We start from the raw sequence: 21,384 nt of genomic DNA on the forward strand, positions 1-21,384 counted from the left end.
ACTTTGCGTGCCATCAGCACTCCCACACTGCCTGCTGATGCTGAAGGACTGCTTCCTTCAGCTTACAACCTTGGCTATGCATCTCAGTGCAAACGTGTACGAAGATGGGAGTCAATCTGTATATTAGACATAATATATACTACTTATGTTGGGTGATACATGCAAGATGTTAGGATTCTTGTTTTTCCATATACACGTTGCCAACAGGAAGCTCTTCCAGATCCTCCATATACTTACCTCAGGTCCCCATATCAGGCAGCTCTTTAATGTGCAGGTAATGTGTTGGTCCAGCTTCTACCATGGAACTGGGATGTTTTCCTAGTGCTTTTAGAAGGCAATGTATTCAGGTTGAAACTTTGCCCACATACCATCTGCTTCAGCCTTATTTTTCATTGACAAAAAGGCTGAATATATAATGTCCACTTGGCTTTCATGGCATTACATAAGGTTGTGGTTTCATGTTAGGCTGGCAGGTCTGAAGCTCCTCAGCAGCTCTTGCAACAAGCTCTTGCTCCTGTACTCAGGTGAAAGATCAGTGACAAAAATCGATACCATCTTCATAGCCCTAATGAATGTGACCCACAGCTTTTTTTAGGATGACCGCAAGCTTCCATCATATGTCTGAGACCTATTTGCAAATATTGATTTGTATTGCAAATTATCTGTAGCTGTTTCATATGAAAATCTCAAGGTCTTCCAGTCTTCCTCTCCATGCTTGGTTTGGTGTCAAATGCACAGCTATAAATCGAAAGACCTGTCTGTAGACACTATTGATAACCAAGGTTGCTAAGTTATAAAACTGAGGTGTTCCAGGATTTTTAAGCTTCTTAAGGAGGATGGTTCTCAGGAAGCTCCAGTTGAGTGAAAGCACTGCTTTGGAGTCACGGCAAACTTTGTTTACTTGGGGGAAGTGGAACCTTCATATGCAAATGTATGGCATTTGGAAATGTCATGTAGCCACATCTACATATAAATAAGCCACTCTCCAGTGCTGCCCCTGCAAAGCTGCTTTGATAATAGAAATTGCATAGTAGCACACAAAGCAGAAACAGCAGGACAAGTTGGGAGTTTTGTTCCATAATCACCACTTAACTGAATTAACTAATACTGCTGTGTCACTGTGAGTTAGACCTGGATTGCTGCTAGGGAGAAGCATGTGTTCGCATGTGCTGCATGGAGCTGTGGAGTAGGGAGCATGGTCTGGCTCCTGTGTCTGGTGCTTTATCCATCACATTCACAGCGTTACAAATCCTCTTTCTGGAGGCCGTGGAAAATGGCACTGAACATAGAAATGCTTCTGATGTCAACATCCCTCCTAGACACCCTCTGCCTCATTCTGCAGATCCACACAGGAGTCTGTAAAGGAGATGTGATATGGTCATACAAAGTATCATCTTCTTTTGCTGACATACATATACTGGTATGGTGTGTCCATCTCTGTTTAACATGGTATTAAAGAGTAAATTGCAATTCTTGGACATACTTTTTCAGAGGGGAAGACATAGTAAATAGACTTGGTCTGGTTCCCACTGTCCATTTTGACCCCTTCGAGCACTGGTATTCATTAGTATCTCAAGGAGAGACTGGTGGAAGGGAAAGTGAGCTGTTGGCCGAGCCATGGTGTGGAATTTCTCACAGAAGGAATGACACCCATCCCACTCATGCTGTGCTGTAAGTGATGGATACAGCATTTGCCCCCGTGCCTTCAGGCATGCAGCCTAATTGGAGAGAACCTCACAAATCTGTAAACTGATGCCAGTTTTTTTTCAACACAGAATTACAGTAATAATAAGGTTAAATCATCCTCTGAGGGCTCTGTCATGAGCTGCCTGCAGAGATCATACACAAGGAGAAAAACTACACCTTTACTCCTTTACATATCTGATTTCTGAAGGGGAAGGAAGCTGCTCCCATGGGGCTGGTGGCCTCTCTCTTAGACAGGGGGATCTGAGTGAAGGGAACATCAGCAGTGTGCCAAAACCAAAGACTAGCTGAGTTAGCACACAGAGGGATTTAATCTATTCTAGGAATGGGGTTAACGCAGATTTATTCAATCCTGGCACAAAAGAAGGAAGCACAAACTGTAAGAGCCCCTTTACCCAGGGCTTTGATAAATCCACAATATGACCCCACATCATTAAATCACATCCATAGCAATGATCGCAGGCCTCAAGACCAGCCTTTCTAGCAGCAATCTTAAAGAGCTCTTTCTTTGTATTTTATCCACAAAAATAGTGAGAGCTAACACATAGACAATATGGGCAGAAGACCTTTCCAGTCCTCGGGACTGGGAAGTGGGCAGGTGCTCATCAGACACAGCAATGGACCACTCTGTGAAGCTGATGAAGGAAGAGGCCATTCTGTCACCTCTTGATGTCCTCAAATCAAGTGTGGAAGAGTTTGTGCAGCATCTGCTTTAAACACTAGCAACCGTTAGCCTCAGTAGGGTCAGTGGATGGGGTGTTGGGCAGGGGAGAAGTAGAGGAGCTCAGATAGGGTGAGACAACTGCCTGCCCTGCACTTCACCTCCCTGAATGTAACAGGTGCCCAGGTAGGAATTGTGACTAACACGGGCACCTGGACACTGAGAAAATGCTGGTTTGAAGCAACATGTGAGTCCACATGGCATTTTTCATTTTCTCTTTCAGCCTAGCTGATATTACAGAATCATAGAATCACTACGTTGGAAAAGACTCACTGGATCATCAAGTCCAGCCATTCCTGTCAATCACTAAACCATGTCCCTCAGCACTTCATCCACCCGTCTTTTAAACACCTCCAGGGAAGGTGACTCAACCACCTCTCTGGGCAGCCTGTTCCACTGCCCAATGACGCTTTCTGTGAAAAATTTTTTTCTAATATCCAGTCTGAGCCTCCCCTGGCGGAGCTTGAGGCCATTCCCTCTTGTCCTGTCCCCTGTCACTTGGGAGAAGAGGCCAGCACCCTCCTCTCTACAACCTCCTTTCAGGTAGTTGTAGAGAGCAATAAGGTCTCCCCTCAGCCTCCTCTTCTCAAGGCTGAACAACCCCAGCTCTCTCAGCCGTTCCTCATAAGACTTGTTCTGCAGCCCCCTCACCAGCTTCGTTGCTCTTCTCTGGACACACTCCAGAGCCTCAACATCCTTCTTGTGGTGAGGGGCCCAGAACTGAACACAGGATTCGAGGTGTGGTCTCACCAGTGCACATTGTTCCTGTTCAGACAAGTGAGCTATGTCTGCTAGTGTGTTCTTGTATCACTGTGCAATTTTGGAGTTGTATTGTGCCTTGTGTTGCAGTAGCTACCTGGTACCACCACGTGTGTAGGAATCTCAGCTGCTTGGGGTCTGTCTATACAGTCTCTAGGGTAAGGCACCTGTGCCTAGCGGGTAAATACAAGTGGATCGTGGTCACAGAAGAGACAAATGAAGGTTAAAAGAAAAGGCTGCATTTGGTTGTCAGTTAAACAGATGGTCTTTTATATACAGGAAAATGATTAACAAGTTGCCTAATTTCGAACAGTCTTTTCAAATAAGGAAAATACACAGATGCTGTAAATAAAAGTACTTGGTGGTTTCAAAAGTTCAGAGATAGCTTTAACATCTATAGCATAGCCCACACTTATATGCTGACAAGCTGAAAGTATTCTATTCTCCATTCGAACATCTGGGGATTATTAGTGTCTTAATTCATTGATTTCTATTATTAATTATGGCAGCAAGCTGAATAATTATGATACATTGCTGGAAAAGACAGAGCACAGTATTTTTTTCCGAGTGCACTAGGACATCTTGCCATCATCTGAAACATAAAAAGCACTAGATTATTTTTAAAAAGGAAAGTGGCTGTTATCTTATTCCAGAGAACTCATTTGCATAGGGACATTTAAAATTAATAAATTACTGTGTCAAGCAAGCCTATATGGTGCCTGAGAAAAGAAGTGAATGTAATTTAATTCTCAAAGTTCCATTTCTTTTTTTTTCCTCTAGGTAAACTAGCTAATACAGGGATGGTATTTTTGTGCAGTTTATGTGAAAGAGTAGCTTGAAGTTCATACTTGGGGTGGCTGCAGGATGAATTTAGGCTAGGGCTGCAGCATAGTGGTGCCAGACATTTTCAACTGACATTTGGTGTCTCACTTTCCCCTAGCTCTCAGGGAGAGTGGGCTGGTGAGCTCTCCCTTGAGCGGCAGCAATCAGTTCCTTCTGAATCTTCACTCCAACGCCCACCCAAACACTAATTTTCAGGCAAGTTGCTTGCACGCATTTTCTTCATTGCGAAGAGACACTCTGTATTTGTAAGACTAAGAGCAAGGTTTTAAAGGTTTTGAAAGAAGGGAGCATACTGTGTCAAGATAATTAATAGGTCAGATCTGAGCAGCTGTTAATGACGAGGTATGGCTGTGGTGGTGGATGGCAGCGTGGCAGCTGGCAGCTTTGTCAAGGGCAAGGTGTCCAGAGCTGTTGAGCAAAGACTCAGGAGAAATCTCTTTTCTCTCGTCAGAGCTGAGTCTGAGCTGCGATTTATCAGCATGGTTCTTCATTAAGAGAATGTAGGAAGTCTACTTAAGGACTTCAACCTCATAAGTTGCTGTGGGATCTCAGTTCTTGTTAGATGCTGTTAGAGAGGGGGAAGTACCAGAACACTTGCTAAACAATTCTGCGTGTTCAGAGGTAGGAAGACCATTACCACCTCATTCCTCCTGACTTTGCAGGGGGCCCTTCAGACCTCCGTAGATGCTGGAAATGTTACTGAGCTAAGGAAAGTCCCTCGGTCCCTCTTCCCCTTGAAAAGCAGCAGCTGTAGACTGTGAAGTCTGTAGATGAGTAACATAGACTGTCACTAGGCTTATCCACAGGATTCTGATTCCCATCCCTAGTCAGTCACTGAAGCTCTTCCACAAAACCCAGGGCATCCTCTGCCTTTGCTCCACAGGCAGATACTCTCTTGAACTGTGTTTTTATTTCAAATCAGAATTGCCACACCAAGTCTCTGTCATGCAGAGCAGAAGTAAGTTTCCAGTGCCATGCTCTGCAGCGTATCTTTGGAAGAGCTGCCAGGGAGCTAAAAGGAGTTGTGGGACACATGTCCAAAAGGTACTGAGAAGGTTAAGGTCATGCGTTTGATCCAAGAATCCCTTTCCCCCTTCATAAGCCCTCTGAAAATGTGACATGTAAGGAGTCACTACCTCAATATCAACAAGAGCTTTCGACTGCAAAGTTTGCTGACCTCAGCAGTATTAAAAGATAAAATTATTATGTAAGTCAATTCTGCTCAACCACAGTTTCCAATGAGTTAAGCAGCAAAATAGCTTTCGCTGCTCATCATTCACCATCACATCCCTTATTTGATGAAATATATCCATATATATGTATCTGCAGGACCTCCCTCAGTCAGTGATGATTGTACACAACATATTAACACTGTTCATGAGCTGATATTTTCTCATATGGGCAGTTACTATTTCCATAAACGCCAACATTAAGCACTGTACAACAGTGGAAACACTAACATGTGTTTACAGGCCGTGGCCTTCTAATTTGCTTGCCTGAAATCACCTAGAAAGCCTTACTGCATCAAACATAAAGAAAAACAGAATTATTAGCCCTCCAGAACAGATTGTTAATGGCCTAGCAGTCAGTTTTTTGGCATAAGAATCCTATTTTTGCCAAGATTTTTATCTAATTTCTCCAAAATGGATTGCAAGAACTTATGTCTGGAAAGAATTTTTGGGGCACTCCAGACAGTACTTCATGTAATCCCCATCAATGACAGTAATGAATTTATTCATTTGTCAGCAGAGTTACTCTATGTATTCATTTGTGTAACAGAAGCTCCACACCATCTCAGCTGGAAGCTTGGGACTGATGAGGGCTGCCTAGAGAAGAATCTGGCTGTGTTATTCTCACCACTTGCAGAGCTGGGCAGACTGTTTCAGCTTTTGAATTTCAACCTTTGCTGCGATATTTACCTGAAAATCCTAGTGGTGCACATTTGATTTCTAAAAACTGACGGAAAGGGAGATAGCTAAACCAAAAATTAAAATAAAAACAATGCAAAATATATTTTAAGTAATTCTTCCACTGCTTCTTAATGAAGGACAGGAACAGACATAGATATTAAGGAATTTGGACAAGACAGGTTTAAATAATTTATTTAACATTTCTGAAGATAATCCATCAGCAAAAGCAAGATCATTGACTGGGTGGCTAACTGGACAACTTTTTAGGATACAATTTCTTATCCCAGTCAAATAGCTTATCATCTCAGCATCTCCCTGCCATCCACAGGAGGGTTGGAGAGCAAGTGTTCAGCTGGGAGACTCTTCTAGTAAGAAAGAAGATAAGCTGTTTCAGTCTACACGAAGTAGCATCTGGCCTCAATGCATTTAAAAATAGTCTGTTTTGACTAGTATATCTTATATGATAGGCTATCATGTCATATCCTGGCACTAACAAAAGATGTGAACAATATGAAATGTCATGTTAGGCTAGAGATGCAAAAAATGTTGCAGATTTGCAAAAGATGTTGGCTTCATCAAAGTGACGTTTTCTATCAGAAAAATGCCTCAAGGAAAAGGTTTCTGAATATATTTGATCTGGAGGGTGAGGACATATTTTTTTTTCCACAATAAAAAGAAGAAGCATTTTGAGAAATGTGGCAAGGATTACATGTGTCCAGAGACAGGGAAGAGTAACCCGCTGAATCAAGCTTATATCTTTAGATTTTACAGCTTCTGTCTCAAATTCTAGCCATCAAAAAAGGTGCAAATCCCTCTTTTTTGGTGCAAATGAAAGTTTCAGTGATAGTTGCCAATGACAGTGCAGCAAGTCTATGTTTGAAGAGGAGCCACTGAATTTAACTTTACTGAAACCTGACTAACTGAATTTTATCTGGTCTGTTGCTCTGGTCTGCTGTGCTTGGAAGAAAGTGGGTAGCTTTGTATTTAAGCTTTTATCTTTGTAGGTGTAAGGTTGGGATGCAAGAGGGGCTTCCTAGTTTGGTGATAGTATAATCTGATTAGTGAGGATTGCCTGCAGTACTGAATTTGTTATAAATAATCCAAAATTATATTAAAGGGGGAAGTCTTTGTGTATTTCATTTGGGTTTCCTTTTTTTAACTTTGTACACTTTATTTGATTCATAATTTAAACATGTTTTTTATTCATAACCTCTCTTTTTAGAAATTACTTATAATTCTTGTTTGATAGTAAGTAAACCCTGTGATGCATTCGTGACAGTATGTTATCAATGGCTGGATTGCTGAAAAGTGCTGAGATCCTTCAGGAATGAGAGCAGTCAGTTTTAACATGGAGAAACTTCTAAAGCATATCTTGGAGTTTAGGTCTCATTTTTGAGTCTGAAAGATGCTTGTTGTAATGAGAAAAATAACTTGTTTTGAGGCAAGGGAATCATTTTGGATGAAGGTGCAGGAAGAGGAGGGGAACTTCTTTGTCTGAAGTAAATTATGCTTTCATCACACTCTGTCTTTAAAATGACCAAAATGGCAGATACAAGTTTTTTCATCCTTTCTTCCTTTATGTTCAATCTCTAACTCTTTTAAAGGAGTCATCAGTCAAAATAAGGGACTACAGATAGTTTATATCTATGTTTTGTGGTCTTTTCCAAGCCAGATGACAAGTCATGTGCCCATATAAAGTGTTTATTCTATGAAGTGCTAGTGAAGCTTGGGCCCTCTCATTTTTGATTCAGTAAAGCATTTTCCTTTATAACGTTACACTTGGAGGTGTAATTACAAGCTCTGCAGGATTCTAGATTTACTTTAAAGTATGCTAGAAACATTTCTAAAGAAAACACAGTTTCTACCCACATGATAGCAGGAGGAGGAAAAACCATTCCTCTTTTTACCAGCCCTACAGCCTACACACAGTGAGAGCATCTGCAAGTCTGGGAGAGGTCCTGGTCCCCATTTCAAGTCCTGGCGGATCAGTCTGTCCTGAAAGTAACAATTCGCCTCAACATCTTGAAGCATGCCTTTAAAAAAAAAAAAAAACAAATGGTATCCCACCATTTTAGCAACACTGCTGGCTCATCTAATAGAAGGGATTCTCATTCTGGTTGGGGGTGGACACGAACATCGCAGAGGTGTCTTAGTGGCCAAGAAGAAAGAATCAGAGACGTGCACAGAAACACAGATACACATGCAGAGGAGACTCCCTTTCTTCAGAAAGATAGCAAACTTCCTCTTGATAATGAAAGATTTTAAGGAAATGGCATGATATCTTCCATGATAGAAAAAAAATTGTATTAATAAGGATCCCATATTTCTTGCTGCATTTTTTTGGACAGGAACATCTTTGAATGTGGACCATATCAGAGGTCCAGCATACTCAGAAACCATTGGGCATGGGGCACAGCACAGGTGATCACTACATGTGTATGGAGTCCAACAAGTCCTGAGGATATCAAAATCTGTGTCCACTGGGCAAGTCCATTGAGAGCTGGCATATGTATGTCATATACATTTTTTCTGTTCCAGGAAGATTTCCAGGTGGGAAAAGAACATACATGAAGTCCTGGTGTGATGATAACTCCCTCTATGTATATATTTTGCATGCTGGTATCTAGTGCCTTACCTAGAGGGTGATAGGTAGCTAAAAATGTTTAAAGTCATGGAATCACCAGGTTGGAAAAGACCTCTTGGATCATCGTGTCCAACCATTCCTATCTGCCACTAACCCAAGTCCCTGAGCAGCTCGTCTACCCATCTTTTAAGTACCTCCAGGGATGGTGACTCAACCACCTCCCTGGGCAGCCTGTTCCAGTGCCCGATGACCTTTTCTGTGAAATTTTTTTTTCTGATATCCAGTCTGAAACCTCCCCTGGTGCAGCTTGAGGCTATTGCCCCTTGTCCTGTTCCCTGTCACTTGGGAGAAGAGGCCAGCTCCCTCCTTTCTATTACCTCCTTTCAGGTAGTTGTAGAGAGCAATAAGGTCTCCCCTCAGCCTCCTCTTCTCAAGGCTAAACAACCCCATTTCCCTCAGCTGTTCCTCGTCTTTTTCTCCAGCCCCTTCACCAGCTTTGTTGCTCTTCTCTGGACTCACTCCAGAGCCTCAACATCCTTCTTGTGGTGAGGGGCCCAGAAATTAACACAGTATTCAAGAAGCGGTCTCACCAGTGCCAAGTACAGAGGGAGAATAACCTTCCTGGACCTGCGGGTCATGCCGTTTCTGATACAAACCAAGATGCCATTGGCCTTCTTGGCCACCTGGGCCACTGCCGGCTCATGTTCAGTTGCTGTCAACCAACACCCCCAGGTCCTTCTCCTTCAGGCAGCTTTCTAGCTAGCCTTCCCCTAGTCTGTAGCACTGCATAGGGTTGTTGTGTCCCACGTGCAGGACCTGGCATTTGGCTTGTTAAACCTCATCCCATTGGTCTCAGTCTAGCGGTCCAGCCTGTGCAGATCACTCTGCAGAACCTCCCTACCCTCCAGCCAATCCACGCTTCCACCCAGCTTAGTGTCATCTAAGGGTGCACTCGGTGCCTTCATCCAGGTCATTGATAAAGACATTGAACAGGGCTGGACTCAGCACTGAGCCCTGGAGACACCACTTGTCACTGGCCTCCAGCTGGATTTCACACCATTTACCACCACTCTCTGGGCCCGGCCATCCAACCAGTTTTCCACCCAGGAGAGTGTGCGCCTGTCCAGGCCACAGGCAACCAGTTCCCTAAGCAGAATGTTGTGAGAAACTGTGTCACAAGCTTTACTGAAGTTTAGGGTGAGACCAAATGGACCTTCTGCTCCCACCGCTTTCCAGTACCAGAAATTCCTGGGCAGGCTCTCAAAGGAGGTTATACAATGCCTATAATCATGCCTCGTCATCCTTTCCTGGCTGTGCTGTCACAGGGACAGCCATCAGCCCCAAGCCCAGGAATAATCACCACACCGTTATGCCCACTTCTGCACTATTTTGTCAGTAACAACCTTCATGGCAGCCTTGCACAGATGATCCAATATAAGCAGGAGAGGCAGACAGGTTTCTGTTTATATATCTGTTTAAAAAGATGCAATAACCGTCCTAAGTGCAGAGGTCCTGAAAGTCCTAATGATGAAAAAGAAGTTAATGCTGTCTAAGGGGATGCAGAGGTTGCCTTGTCATTCTCATTTTCTGGGAGCTTGTCCTCACCTGTTTTAACATAAGGATGATACAAGCAACTTTATTAGTGCAAGTTGTTAGAGACTCTTAAAACTCCCCTTGGACAGCAGCGACAGGAAAGAAATTCATTACGAAAATCTGAATCTTGGATCTGCCGCACACACTTTTCCCAAAGGTGGGATAATAATACCTAAGCCTACCTACTGCCAGCACGGCTGGCTTGGAGGCAGAACACAAATTGCAATTGTTTCATAATGCTGGGGGACTTCCTTTGGAAGATACAAATGCTTCAACTTACTTGTGTGCAAACTATGTTTCCTCAGACATCTATCATGAGACTTTTTTCTTCTGTTTTTAATTAATTGTGTCTAGATGATACTATCACAGAAAAAAAGTTTTTTACTATTTGAGATATATAAGTGTTGTTAAATGGAAGAATTTGGCAAAATTACCCACAATAATTAAGGCCTTGGTGACTTACAAAATTTGTATGAGTTTATTGTGAGTAACACTCTGCATTTCAGCCCACAGTGTAAAATGTAGACCTTTTTCAAAGCTAAATGAAGCCTCAGTTTTCCTAGCTACTTGGAGGGACGTATTTTCCAGGATTTGCAGTCTCAGTCACTGTTAAACAACTGCAGAAGCAGACACAGAAAGTCAAAGTAATCTAAAGGTACCCATGCTGTGGGATGAGGAGGCGGCCAGTGGGCTCTAGGGCACAGGCATGCAGCACTGATGAGAAACTCCGTTTCTGAACTGCTTCTCACTTCAGCCATGAAATTATCATTCTGAATATGTTGTATTGAATGACCAAATGTATTGTATATCACATGGAAATGTCCTGAGACTTCCTCCTAGCCTTGCATGGGTGCAAAAAGATGGTCCACAGGGGATAACAAATGATAAGGCATTTTTCCTACTCGGTAAAGAGATTTTGAGTAGTCAAATTGAGATTTGTGTTGTCTCATTTGCAGTAACTTGACAGGAATTAGATGTGCAAGCCTTTGCTCTTGCTTCCCATAAACAACATCTTTCACATCTTGTTCTTCTGGTTTTCCTTTGTTTTGTACATTGAGTTCTTTTCATCATTTCACCTTATTGTACATTGTCAGGTTAATGTTGCCTTCACCTGTGTTCACAGAGAATGCAAATAAACTGGAAGAAAGTGCAAGAGGGATCTATATCCCTTGTCCAGAGCATTACAATGGCTTCTGCATGCACGGCAAGTGTGAGCACTCCACCAACATGCTGGAACCATCTTGCAGGTAACCCTTCTCCTGCCAAGGAGTAAAGGCTACGCACATGAAAATATTGACTTACAAAATTACTTACTCTAGATAAACTATGGAAAATAATGGTAACCATGGCCCTTTGTACTACAAAACCCATTAGACTTAAATTATTCAAAAAAGTCCCCGTTTTTTGTGGCAAAAGTGTATTGAGTTATGCACAATATTAATTAATTGTAAAAACATTCAGTAACCTTCAGCTATATTTAGATATATTTTTAAAAGCACTTCACAAAGAGCTCAAACAGCCACTAGGTAGCCTTCTCAGGCTGAAGAAGAGGAGTACCAGCAACGATACATCCCTGCCGTAGTGGTGCTCGTTGGGCAGCGAGCTGGGGCGAAAGTGGCTCCTTCATGCAGGAGGGAACTTTGGAAGAGGTTAAGGCAGGGAGGATGTGAAAGCACGTTTCGGCAGTGAACGCCTCCCTGCAGAAGTGGGGATTTTACTTCTTAAGTCCAACCAGCAGCCTGGTGGCAATGAAAAGGACTATTACTTTTTCCTGGGACATTGGACTTAGAGAGCAAAGATATGGACTAGACCTGTCCCCCAAGGAAGATCATCAAGCCAGCTTATCCCAGGTCCCACAGACAGCAAGGGCACATTGTGCTCTTTTCAGCTGCTGCATTTTAGGTTCTCCATTCAGCTGGAAAGTGTCCTTTCCTCAAGCTGCTGGCAGCTATGGGCATGTAGGAGCGGAAGAGGGTGGCAGATCAAGGCTTAACCCATCAGTGTTAGTGCCCCACCAACACTTCTGAGAGAAGCCCAAGAAATCAGGCTCAGTCTCTTATGGCTGCTGCTGTCATTGACCTTGATTTTCTCATCTTGCTTGGGCTTTTTAGGGGAACCGGGGCAAGAGCTAAAACGGGAAAACCACCATTTGTTCCCTAAAGTCATAGGAAAGAGATGTCAGGCTGCAGGATGGGAACTGCTGAGCAGCATAGCAGGCGGTGTTGAGGTGGATGGTTGCAGCATCAACAGAGGGTTTTTTATAGCAACCAGACAAAATGTAAATGATGCATCCACTTTCAGGAACATCTAATCACATTTCATATGGAGCTTGGATGATTGCTTATCACCTCCTTAAGGGTAATCTGCCTAAGGAGCCACAACTAGATGGCTTTTTCACCCTCCCCCACCTCCCCAAAGAAAGGGAGAAATTGAAAATATGTTGTGCAAGGAACTAAATGGTTTCTCACAATGTGCAAGTAGTTCCACTTGATGCTAGATGAGTCCCAGTCCCCTGGGTACTTCTTGGCACTATCACAGTGTTATTCACTCCCACAGACCTCAGAGACGCTGAGGACCTTAAGTTTTCCCTCTGAGAGGTCAAGAAGGCACCAGTGCTCTCTCTGGCCAGGGGCCATCCTGCAAAAAAAACCCACATAAGCCTAGACCTCTGATTTTTTTTTTTTTCCAGATTTTGGGAGGGGGCATTCTTTGTAAGCAGCAAGTGAACCAAAAAAAATATTTTCTTGTTTCAGATGTGATGCCGGCTATACTGGACAACACTGTGAAAAAAAGGACTACAGCGTTTTATATGTAGTTCCAGGTCCAGTACGATTTCAATATGTCTTAATAGCAGCTGTGATTGGAACCATCCAGATTGCTATCATCTGTGTTGTAGTCCTCTGTATTACAAGGTCAGTATCTCTGGTACTTTGCAATAGAAAAAGAAAAGATTTTTGTTTTTCCTACTTTGTGCATTGATTGTACAGATTTCTGCAGTGACATTACTGATAACAAAAGCTGTTTAATTCACCAACAAACAAGATATTGTCTGGTCCAGCCAGCCAGAGCTGCTTCATTATTATAACTAAATTTTTACTTCCATCTTAATCAAACTTAGGTAACAGCGGTACCTACAGCAAATGAAAGTTTCTATTTTGTATTCAGATGCTTGGACAAATATTGTTCATATAAATAAGGGGAATATAAATACAGCAGCTGGATCAACGCTTAATAAAACTAATCATATCTCCATCTGGTTTCCTCAGGGGACCATGCCCTTAGTCCTAATCAGGCAAAGCATACAAACCTTTAAGCCTGTTTGCAATCCCATTGATTAAATGATTTCATTAGGGTTGTATACGTGTTCAAAGGTACTATGCATGTTTAAGGTCTTCACTAGATGGTGGCACACCAAGCCATATGTGACTTATTTACTTTTTTCTGTAGTGTGGAGGAAAGGGTTGCTTGAATGGAAGTAACAGACCCGGGGTAGCTCAGAATGAGAGGGGTAAATGCCATCCTCCTCCTTCTACATGTGCTGCTCTGCTTCCCCACTTAACAGTGTTACTGTCTCTGGGAGGGCTTGGGGTAAATTCTGAATTTCAGGTGTCTTCAGGCTTCTCTCAGAAATCACAAGATTAAATTAATTCAGATAGCAACACCAATAAATCACTCTTTTAGACATAAATTTATGTCTAAAATACAAAAAAAAAACCCAAAGCCAGGTGTCATACCTCTGTAGAAAATAAAATATCTAATATATTTCAATCCCTATGTTGCACTACCTGGCTGGTAGGAGGACAAGGCTAACATTTGTTCTTGGAAAAGACAAAAAAAAAAATTTAAATTATAGATCTTTCTCTGACCCAAAGGCATCAAACAAAACCATCTTATGAAAGGCAGCAGCTTTTTTGGCCAAGCTGAGTCCATCAACTCAACAGTAAATGCCGAAAGAGGCAGTGGATTATGGTTGTATTCATAAGTAATTCAAACAACCAAAAATGTAGTCTTCAGTAAGAAAAAAAGATTGTGTGTTAAGTAATGATGGAACAAATGCTCTGTATCATTTTGTTGGGTGACTCATTTTGTCACCTTAACACAAAGTAGTTTATATTGAAGAGTGAAGACTGTGCTCTGAGTGATCTGGTACTGTAATGCAAATTACCCACCATGCTGTTTTCATAGATAGATGGTACCTTTTCCGCACACTTTGTAACCAAGTTAATTTGTGATCTTTTGACTTTTTTCTGTAATGCATGTAATTACTGCAGCGCATCCTCCATCCCAGCGTAATGATTCGAGATACATTTGCAAAAGTGTACTCTTAAGTGGCCTAAGAGAAATCCACGTGACAAGAAAGCATTATGGCAGCATATGCATAAATAATTGAGGTGTTGAAGTCATCTGCTTTGGAGAATCTGACTTTACTGGTTTGAACTCCACACCCTGAACTGCTAAAACCACCCTACCAGGTTTCTTGGAGAAAGGAGGGGAATTTCACTCATTCGGAGACTGTTACAGTCAAATTCTTTGCCACTCATTTGAGTGCCACTTCATCTAATTAATTTACCAAATGCGTTTGGTGCACTGTGTCCAAAATCTGCATTGAGCTGTGTAAATCATTACTATCATTACTGTTGTACTGCTCTTAAAATCATAACTGTACAGTGGTACAAATCTGCAGGATGTTCCGCAGTGCTGGAAGGCTCTGAGCAGTTCCCAGGCCCTTTTAGGGCCATTGTTGCATAGACACTTTAATCTGGATAAATGAGCTGTATCCCTTCAGGTCTGCCCTTGCCCCTTCCCCTTGCTGCTGGGCACTTGGTCCTGTCAATGCTCTTGTACCACCATTAGCATTAGTGTAGCCACACAACGGGATGGATTCATCTGAAAACTCAACCAACAGAACTGATTATTTGTTTTTAAGTGGCTCAATTCCTTGATGAAGTTGGCCACCTGGCTACTCATTGCTAGTGCCAGCGATGTGAATAAGCAGCTGGGCTGTGTGAGTAGGGGACCAGTGGCCAAGAGGTACGGAGGGAAGGAGGTGGAGCTGTGAGGCACAGTCCCTTTTAGATCAGAGATAAGCAAGAAAAGCAATGATAAAAGTGAAAGAGGATGGTAAATAATATAGGTATGGTCTAGTGTCATAATGATTCTCAGCAGTTTTCTTTACAGTTTTGTATTTTTAGTGATTCCCTAATGTTTAGTCACAGCAGTCTTATTTATGTGAAGAGATAACTTGATTAAAAATGAATGCATAATGTGTTTTACCTGCTATGAATCACATTGTGAGTAACTCAAGCATGCAAGCAAGCTTCAATGGAGGAAGGGCAGTCAGCCTGTGCTCCAGTAACTAGTTTACATTGATAAAACTGCTGTGTTCATAAATGAAAGCATCCCACACACAGAGTACTACAAAGAACTTTTGATTAAAGAGTTAAGAACCAAAGAAAAGCTGTCACTCAATTTTAGCAGATGATTAAATTTAAAAAGCTGGTTAAATGTCAACGCTCCTGTTAGGAAATCCAGATGCACTTCAGACACAATCTACCTGTAAATTCAATAGCTTTGCTTTAAGCAGTCATGGTATCAGTTCATGGCCCTGAGACCTTCCTAGGCTTCCATCAATTGATAGCGTAGTGTATTATGCGATTAAAACATGGACAATTTTGGTTGAAAGATGCTTTTTCATCATCTTAATTGGAGTTATGTCTATGTTTAAATTGTTTTCTCTCAACCTTGGACTAAGTGACTGTTTATATACTGTCAGTGTCAGTTTTGGGAAAGCACCTTTTACATGCTTATCTCCTTACTTCCAGCTGGAGCAGTCACTACCCACTGTTCTCTGGGAATGCAGAGCTGCATCCCCTGGGATTGCTGACCATTTTGGTCAGCCCTTAGCCACTTGGTACCTCCATGTTTTCTACAAAACCAGTCCAGCTGTGCCCACTGTGGCATCCCATGCCAGATTACCCAACCCTGCTTTGCATGGCTGAGTGCTGGGGCAAAGCAGGGCTGTGGTTTCCCATTTAAGTCCTCACCCTCTGGGACTCAGGAGGAACCCCTGATAGTCTGGTCAGCCCATGTGGCTGACGGCTGCTGCAGCAGGATTTATCAAAACTGTCTTTCAGCGAGTTGAGGTATTGGTGCTGTCTCCCATGGAGCCCTGCAAGGTCCTGCTGTGCAGTCTTCGGCTGAATGGGCAGAAGAGGCTGCCTGGGGACAGTAAGGGCTGCAAGGCTGTCAGTGTGCACATGACCTGCAGCTCAGTGATCAGCCCTGTGTTTGCTAACAACAGCTCCCTGACTCACTCAGAAAGTTTGATTGCCTTTTTAGGAACACACAGTGAATAACGAGTTTGTCATGAAATTGCAAACCAGCTAAAGTCTGCATTAGTTTCATAATGAAAGCTCTGCTGTGACCTCCAAGAGAGATGGAGACACAGGCTTATTTTTCCTGGAGTAATGATAGCAGCCTACTTTACCGCTTCCAAGAAAGGAACGAGGCAAAATATAGCACACAACCATACAGTTTCTCATGAGGGGGTGGTCCCATTGGCTTGCAAGCGAGGCAAGTCAGGACAATCTGACCCATATTTTGTTAGACACTTATATAATTGTATTTCAGCATTTTGAGCATTGTAAGTCCTTATGCTCTTGTTTAGCCTTTCAGTTGGCATCACAGTACTATAGCATCACTCCCATTCAACAGAGGGAAAAAATGGCATTTTTTATTTTAAGGGGTCAGTAAAAATGCATTTCACTCTATTTGACACAGAGCTGAAGGCTGACTGCACTGAGAGGGGGGGCTCTCCCTAGTGCATAACCCATAGGGTTTCATAAGGTGCCACTGAAAGTCCCTCTGTAGCAGAAAAACAAGTTAGCCCATTACAAAGGGGTTTTCCATGTCAGTATGGTCTGAGTATCATGGGACTTTCTATTACGCCACTCTAAGAGGGTGTTTCAGGCTGTTTTGTAGCTGCCCATGCAGAGGGCAGAAAGAGGCGCACACAGGCTTAAAACTGAGCTGAAGAAAGAGGACAAATACGTGGCCAAATTAGGAATAGCTGTTTCTTCCTCCTCCTATGCCAAAAGTTAATTAGGTCACTCTGGGTAAAGGACCGGTTTTATTGCTGGTTGGTTTTCGGTAGCTCACCATTTTCCTACTGGTACCACAAATACAAAAAGTGCGGGCATCTTTAGTGGATGTTGGTCACCCTTACTGTCATTCTGCTTGGCCCTTGGCTTTCAGCTGCTTAGAACTTCCTGCAGGCTCCACCCGGGGCTGAACTTCTCCATGGTTTCTCTCTAAGGGTGCCTTTCCAGGGGAGGGAACCAGAAATACACTATTATATTTCCATTAGTGGGAAACACTTCGTAGCAGCCCCCATAGCCAACGCTGCTGCAGGTAAAATGTTGAAATGTGCCCTTGATGAGGAGCACTGTGAGGTCCTGAGGCAGAAGAGTTTTGCTTTTGCAGCCATCCAAAGGAAAATAAAATTTTGGTCTTTCCAGTGTGATTGCTTTCCACACTAAGCCAAGCAGCCATGTGAGGAGCATAACGCGGTGCAGGCACCCGTAAGTAAAGTAGCTGCTCGCTAATGACCTGAACGTGGAGCATTTCCATGGAGACTAATAGGGATTGTAGATGCTTAGCTCCTCGGAAAGGCAGCTGCCGCATCCACTTTGTAAATACTTCACAGACCTGGGATGCCAAGCAGGTGAGCATGAGACCATCCTAAATCTTCCACCTATGCCTTGCTGAAAATAAATAAGTTGTTTAAAAATGAGAGATGTGGTGTAGTTGGGGCTGCTGCAGCGCAACAGAGTTGCCACTGCTCACTAGTAAGGAGCAGGAATCTTAACATTTCGTTTGCTATATTTTCATTTACAGTATGCTTTGGGGTACTTTTTTTTTTTTTTGTGGCACTACTGTCATTAGCAAGCGCATTTCGTTTCATTGAAGAGAAAACACACTGAGGGCCAGAGGATTTCTCTCTTGCGCTCATGTCCACTGCTGCCCTCGCCACCTCTCAAGCAGACATGTTGTTAAGAGCTGTGTAGTCTCACAACTCTCTTTTCCAGGAAATGTCCCCGGAGCAACAGAATCCACAGACAGAAGCAAAACACAGGGCACTACAGTTCAGACAACACAACAAGAGCATCGACAAGGTTAATTTAAAGAGCGCATGTTTCCACAATGGCAAAACTAACTGCAGAGAGCTTGGACTACAAAATACAGTATTATAGACAAAAGATTAAGACAAGATCTACACATGTTGCCTTGCATTTGTGGTAATCTACACCAATGAGAACATGTACTACAGCTATATTTGATTATGTATGGATATATTTGAAATAGTATACATTGTCTTGATGTTTTTCTGTAATGTAAATAAACTATTTATATCACACAATATAGTTTTTTCTTTTTCATGTATTTGTTATATATAATAAATACTCAGTGATGAGAAAAAGATTGCCTTTCTTAAATTTGCTGTATCTCATAGCTGTGTATAGTCTTGGGATATTGTACATGGACACTAACAAATCTCTTTTTTTTTTCTTTTTCCAGTTCTAGTGGCAATTTTGAGTCTACTGAACTCAGTAGTAGGGTTTTGAGTTGGTCCAAGATCAGCGACAATTATGGATGTGGGAAAGGTGAAGAATAATTTAACCTACATTGAGGAGGGATAAAATATTTCAGATCCGGAGTCAACTACATTTCATCAGCCTTCTTCTCCCATACCATCTATCTTTATTCTCCCATAGCTTAGGAAGACTTTGCTTTCTAAATTAAATCCTAACCGAAGGGGAAATGGAAATTCTTGGTAACCGCGATGGGAGTGTCAGGGGTAATGTTTCGATTTGGGAGGGAATTAGGTGTCTGTCAAGGTGAACCCTACAAGAACACTTTGCAGAATCTCCAGCTCTGGTCACTGGAGTGAGTGAAAATTGCTTCTTACTGTTGATTGAAAATTATTATGTTAAAAAATTTAATAACATAATATCAGCTGAAATGCCAGCACCATTTGTACCTCCTGAACATGCTGATATAATTTATTTTTTCAAAGGGAAGGTGAAAACCACTCAGAAAATACCTTATGAATAACTTTATGGGTGACCCTACTCCATTAAATGTAATGAACTCAAATGTTGGCTATATCTCAGGAAAATAAGGGCATGTGTTTTGTCACATCCACATGATGGACAAGATGCAAAGTTATTTCCATGGTAGCTGAAACTCTCAAAAACACATTCTTTCGAGAAGCTAATATTACTCTAGTTTGTGCCATGAATTTTGAAGATGACAGAGTGAGACTGAAGGGCAGAGTGTAGCACCTTCACTCATGCTGGATAACATACTTTCCACTACCTGACTACTGGAGTACTAGTCACACTAAATAACACAGTTTAAGTAAACCCCCCTAGTAACCCTATCCATTATGCTGCTCCTTTCCAAAGAGACTTTGCCTAGGCAGAAAGTACCCATGACAAGAATTAGGAGTTCCTATTTCTCACTGTCATCACCATGTAAGAAATTGCATTTGGATCAGAGTCAGATCTGGGGGTCACCTGGGATGATGGCTCATAAATGTGTTTCCATTTCCTGCTTCAGCACTGGTCTGATCACTCACAACAGTCACCACCAACCCCACTGGTGACAGTCCAGCCGATCTGGCCTTAAGACACTGGTGAAGCGATACTTCTACTCTAATACAGCTTTTGGTCTCCCCTGCCAGCCTGCTTTGAAGTGAATCCATTGCATGATGTTCACACGGTCTCAGTTTTTGTCTTGTTCTGGGTTTCTTGGCTTCTTAAAGGTAATAAAAGGCAATTGGCAAGAGATGCTTCCAGGCACCTGGTCTGTGCTGATTGATGGGAGTGGGAGTGCGGTGCTTTCACAGGCAACGGCGCATGGCAGCTCTCCGGCACTGGGCTGCTGGCCTTGCAGGGACCATCTGCTTCCCGGAGCTGTGGGCTGGGGTGAGGCAGAGGGAGAGGGGTTGTGCAGCCGCTCCCAGTGATCCGATCCTTGAGGCTTGTTTTCAGATTAGAAGAGTGATGGTGCTGGGTAGGAGCGCGCAGCAGAGAGGCAGCAAGCAGGTGTGATCCTGACTCACCAGACCACAGAGACAATTCAATGCTCAAACCCACTGTAAAATACTCCTCTTTGTCCCAGTCCTTGCTAGTTTTGTCTTCCACGTACAAGCTCAGCAGGGGTGGTACAGCACAAAAGGGAAACCAGGCACAACAATGCTGGGCTGTACAGGTCTGTGGCACAGGTGGACTTCTAATGAGACTTTACAAGGTTTGTTAATTAAACTGATACTTAAGCAGCATTATAATGTCCTTCTTCAGATCCCTCCATCAGCTAAACCTGATGCAGTGATGGCAGCAAGTGCCTCTGAGGAGCACTTCAGCGTTGGGTTGAGGATGAGTTTGGAAGTGGCAAACATAGCCATACACTGCAGCCTCCCCCCTGTGCTTTCTGCCTTCCAAGTGAGGTGTTGGAGTCTAACAAGCCTCAAAACCAGATTTTCAGCTGAATCCAAATGTCAGTCCCCCCCAATGGGACTATCAGATCTGTATTGTTTATTTCAGTCACTTACATTAGATACAAAAATCAAATGTTAACACAGACACACACACGTAGCTATAGCAATAAACCTAATTTAAAAAGGCAAGGTTTGGCCTGGCCTAAAATAGCATAGCATCACTCAGAAGTGAAAATAGGAGTCCAACACACTTCCCAAAGTTATTTGCCTTGCTTTTACCGCACAACACCACATTTAATCCCTAAACAGCCTGTGTTTGTGAGGTTTTATTAGCTGCATCCCCAGACATGGTGCCTGTCGCAAAGCCTTCACACCTCCGAAAACAGAGCCAAGTTTTAAGTACCTGCTGCAGACCAGAGGGCAGAGAGGGGAACGTGATTTTGGTTTTAATGCACAGAGGACAGATCCCAGTAAAGAGCAGACCTCTTTGGGCTTTTCAAACTTAACCTTCAATGTGCTGGTAAGGGCACACAGTCTGAAAACAACAGCGTCTTGGTGTTGTGTGTACAGCAATGGAGATTTCTACAAAAAATATTTGCAGAACTTGTACCAAATGCAGCAGCAAATTTGGAGATGCGGATTTAGGGTTGCTTTTTTCCCTTTTCTGAAGGGACTGGAAATAGCATTTGTTCAAGCCAGAGCTCAAAATGTGAAATTCTTTGTGCAGTTTAACTTCACAGAATGAAGGGAGTTGGGCTGGGCACAGAAG

The 21,384-nt window shown here is 42.7% G+C and overlaps 1 protein-coding gene across 1 annotated transcript in view; it reads left to right on the forward strand.

Moving 5' to 3' along the window:
* Nucleotides 1-19,944, forward strand: part of TMEFF2 (transmembrane protein with EGF like and two follistatin like domains 2) — a 137,912-nt gene extending 117,968 nt beyond the window's left edge. Inside the window, exons 8-11 of the mRNA XM_069860762.1 lie at nucleotides 11,238-11,361; nucleotides 12,868-13,026; nucleotides 18,202-18,288; nucleotides 18,692-19,944. Coding sequence (XP_069716863.1) covers nucleotides 11,238-11,361; nucleotides 12,868-13,026; nucleotides 18,202-18,288; nucleotides 18,692-18,788 — 467 coding nt within the window. The 3' untranslated portion in view covers nucleotides 18,789-19,944. The remainder of the gene's footprint in view (nucleotides 1-11,237; nucleotides 11,362-12,867; nucleotides 13,027-18,201; nucleotides 18,289-18,691) is intronic.
* Nucleotides 19,945-21,384: the final 1,440 nt, after the last annotated feature.

Source organism: Phaenicophaeus curvirostris, chromosome 7, assembly GCF_032191515.1.
Source record: "Phaenicophaeus curvirostris isolate KB17595 chromosome 7, BPBGC_Pcur_1.0, whole genome shotgun sequence".
Taxonomy (NCBI): Eukaryota; Metazoa; Chordata; class Aves; order Cuculiformes; family Cuculidae; genus Phaenicophaeus; species Phaenicophaeus curvirostris.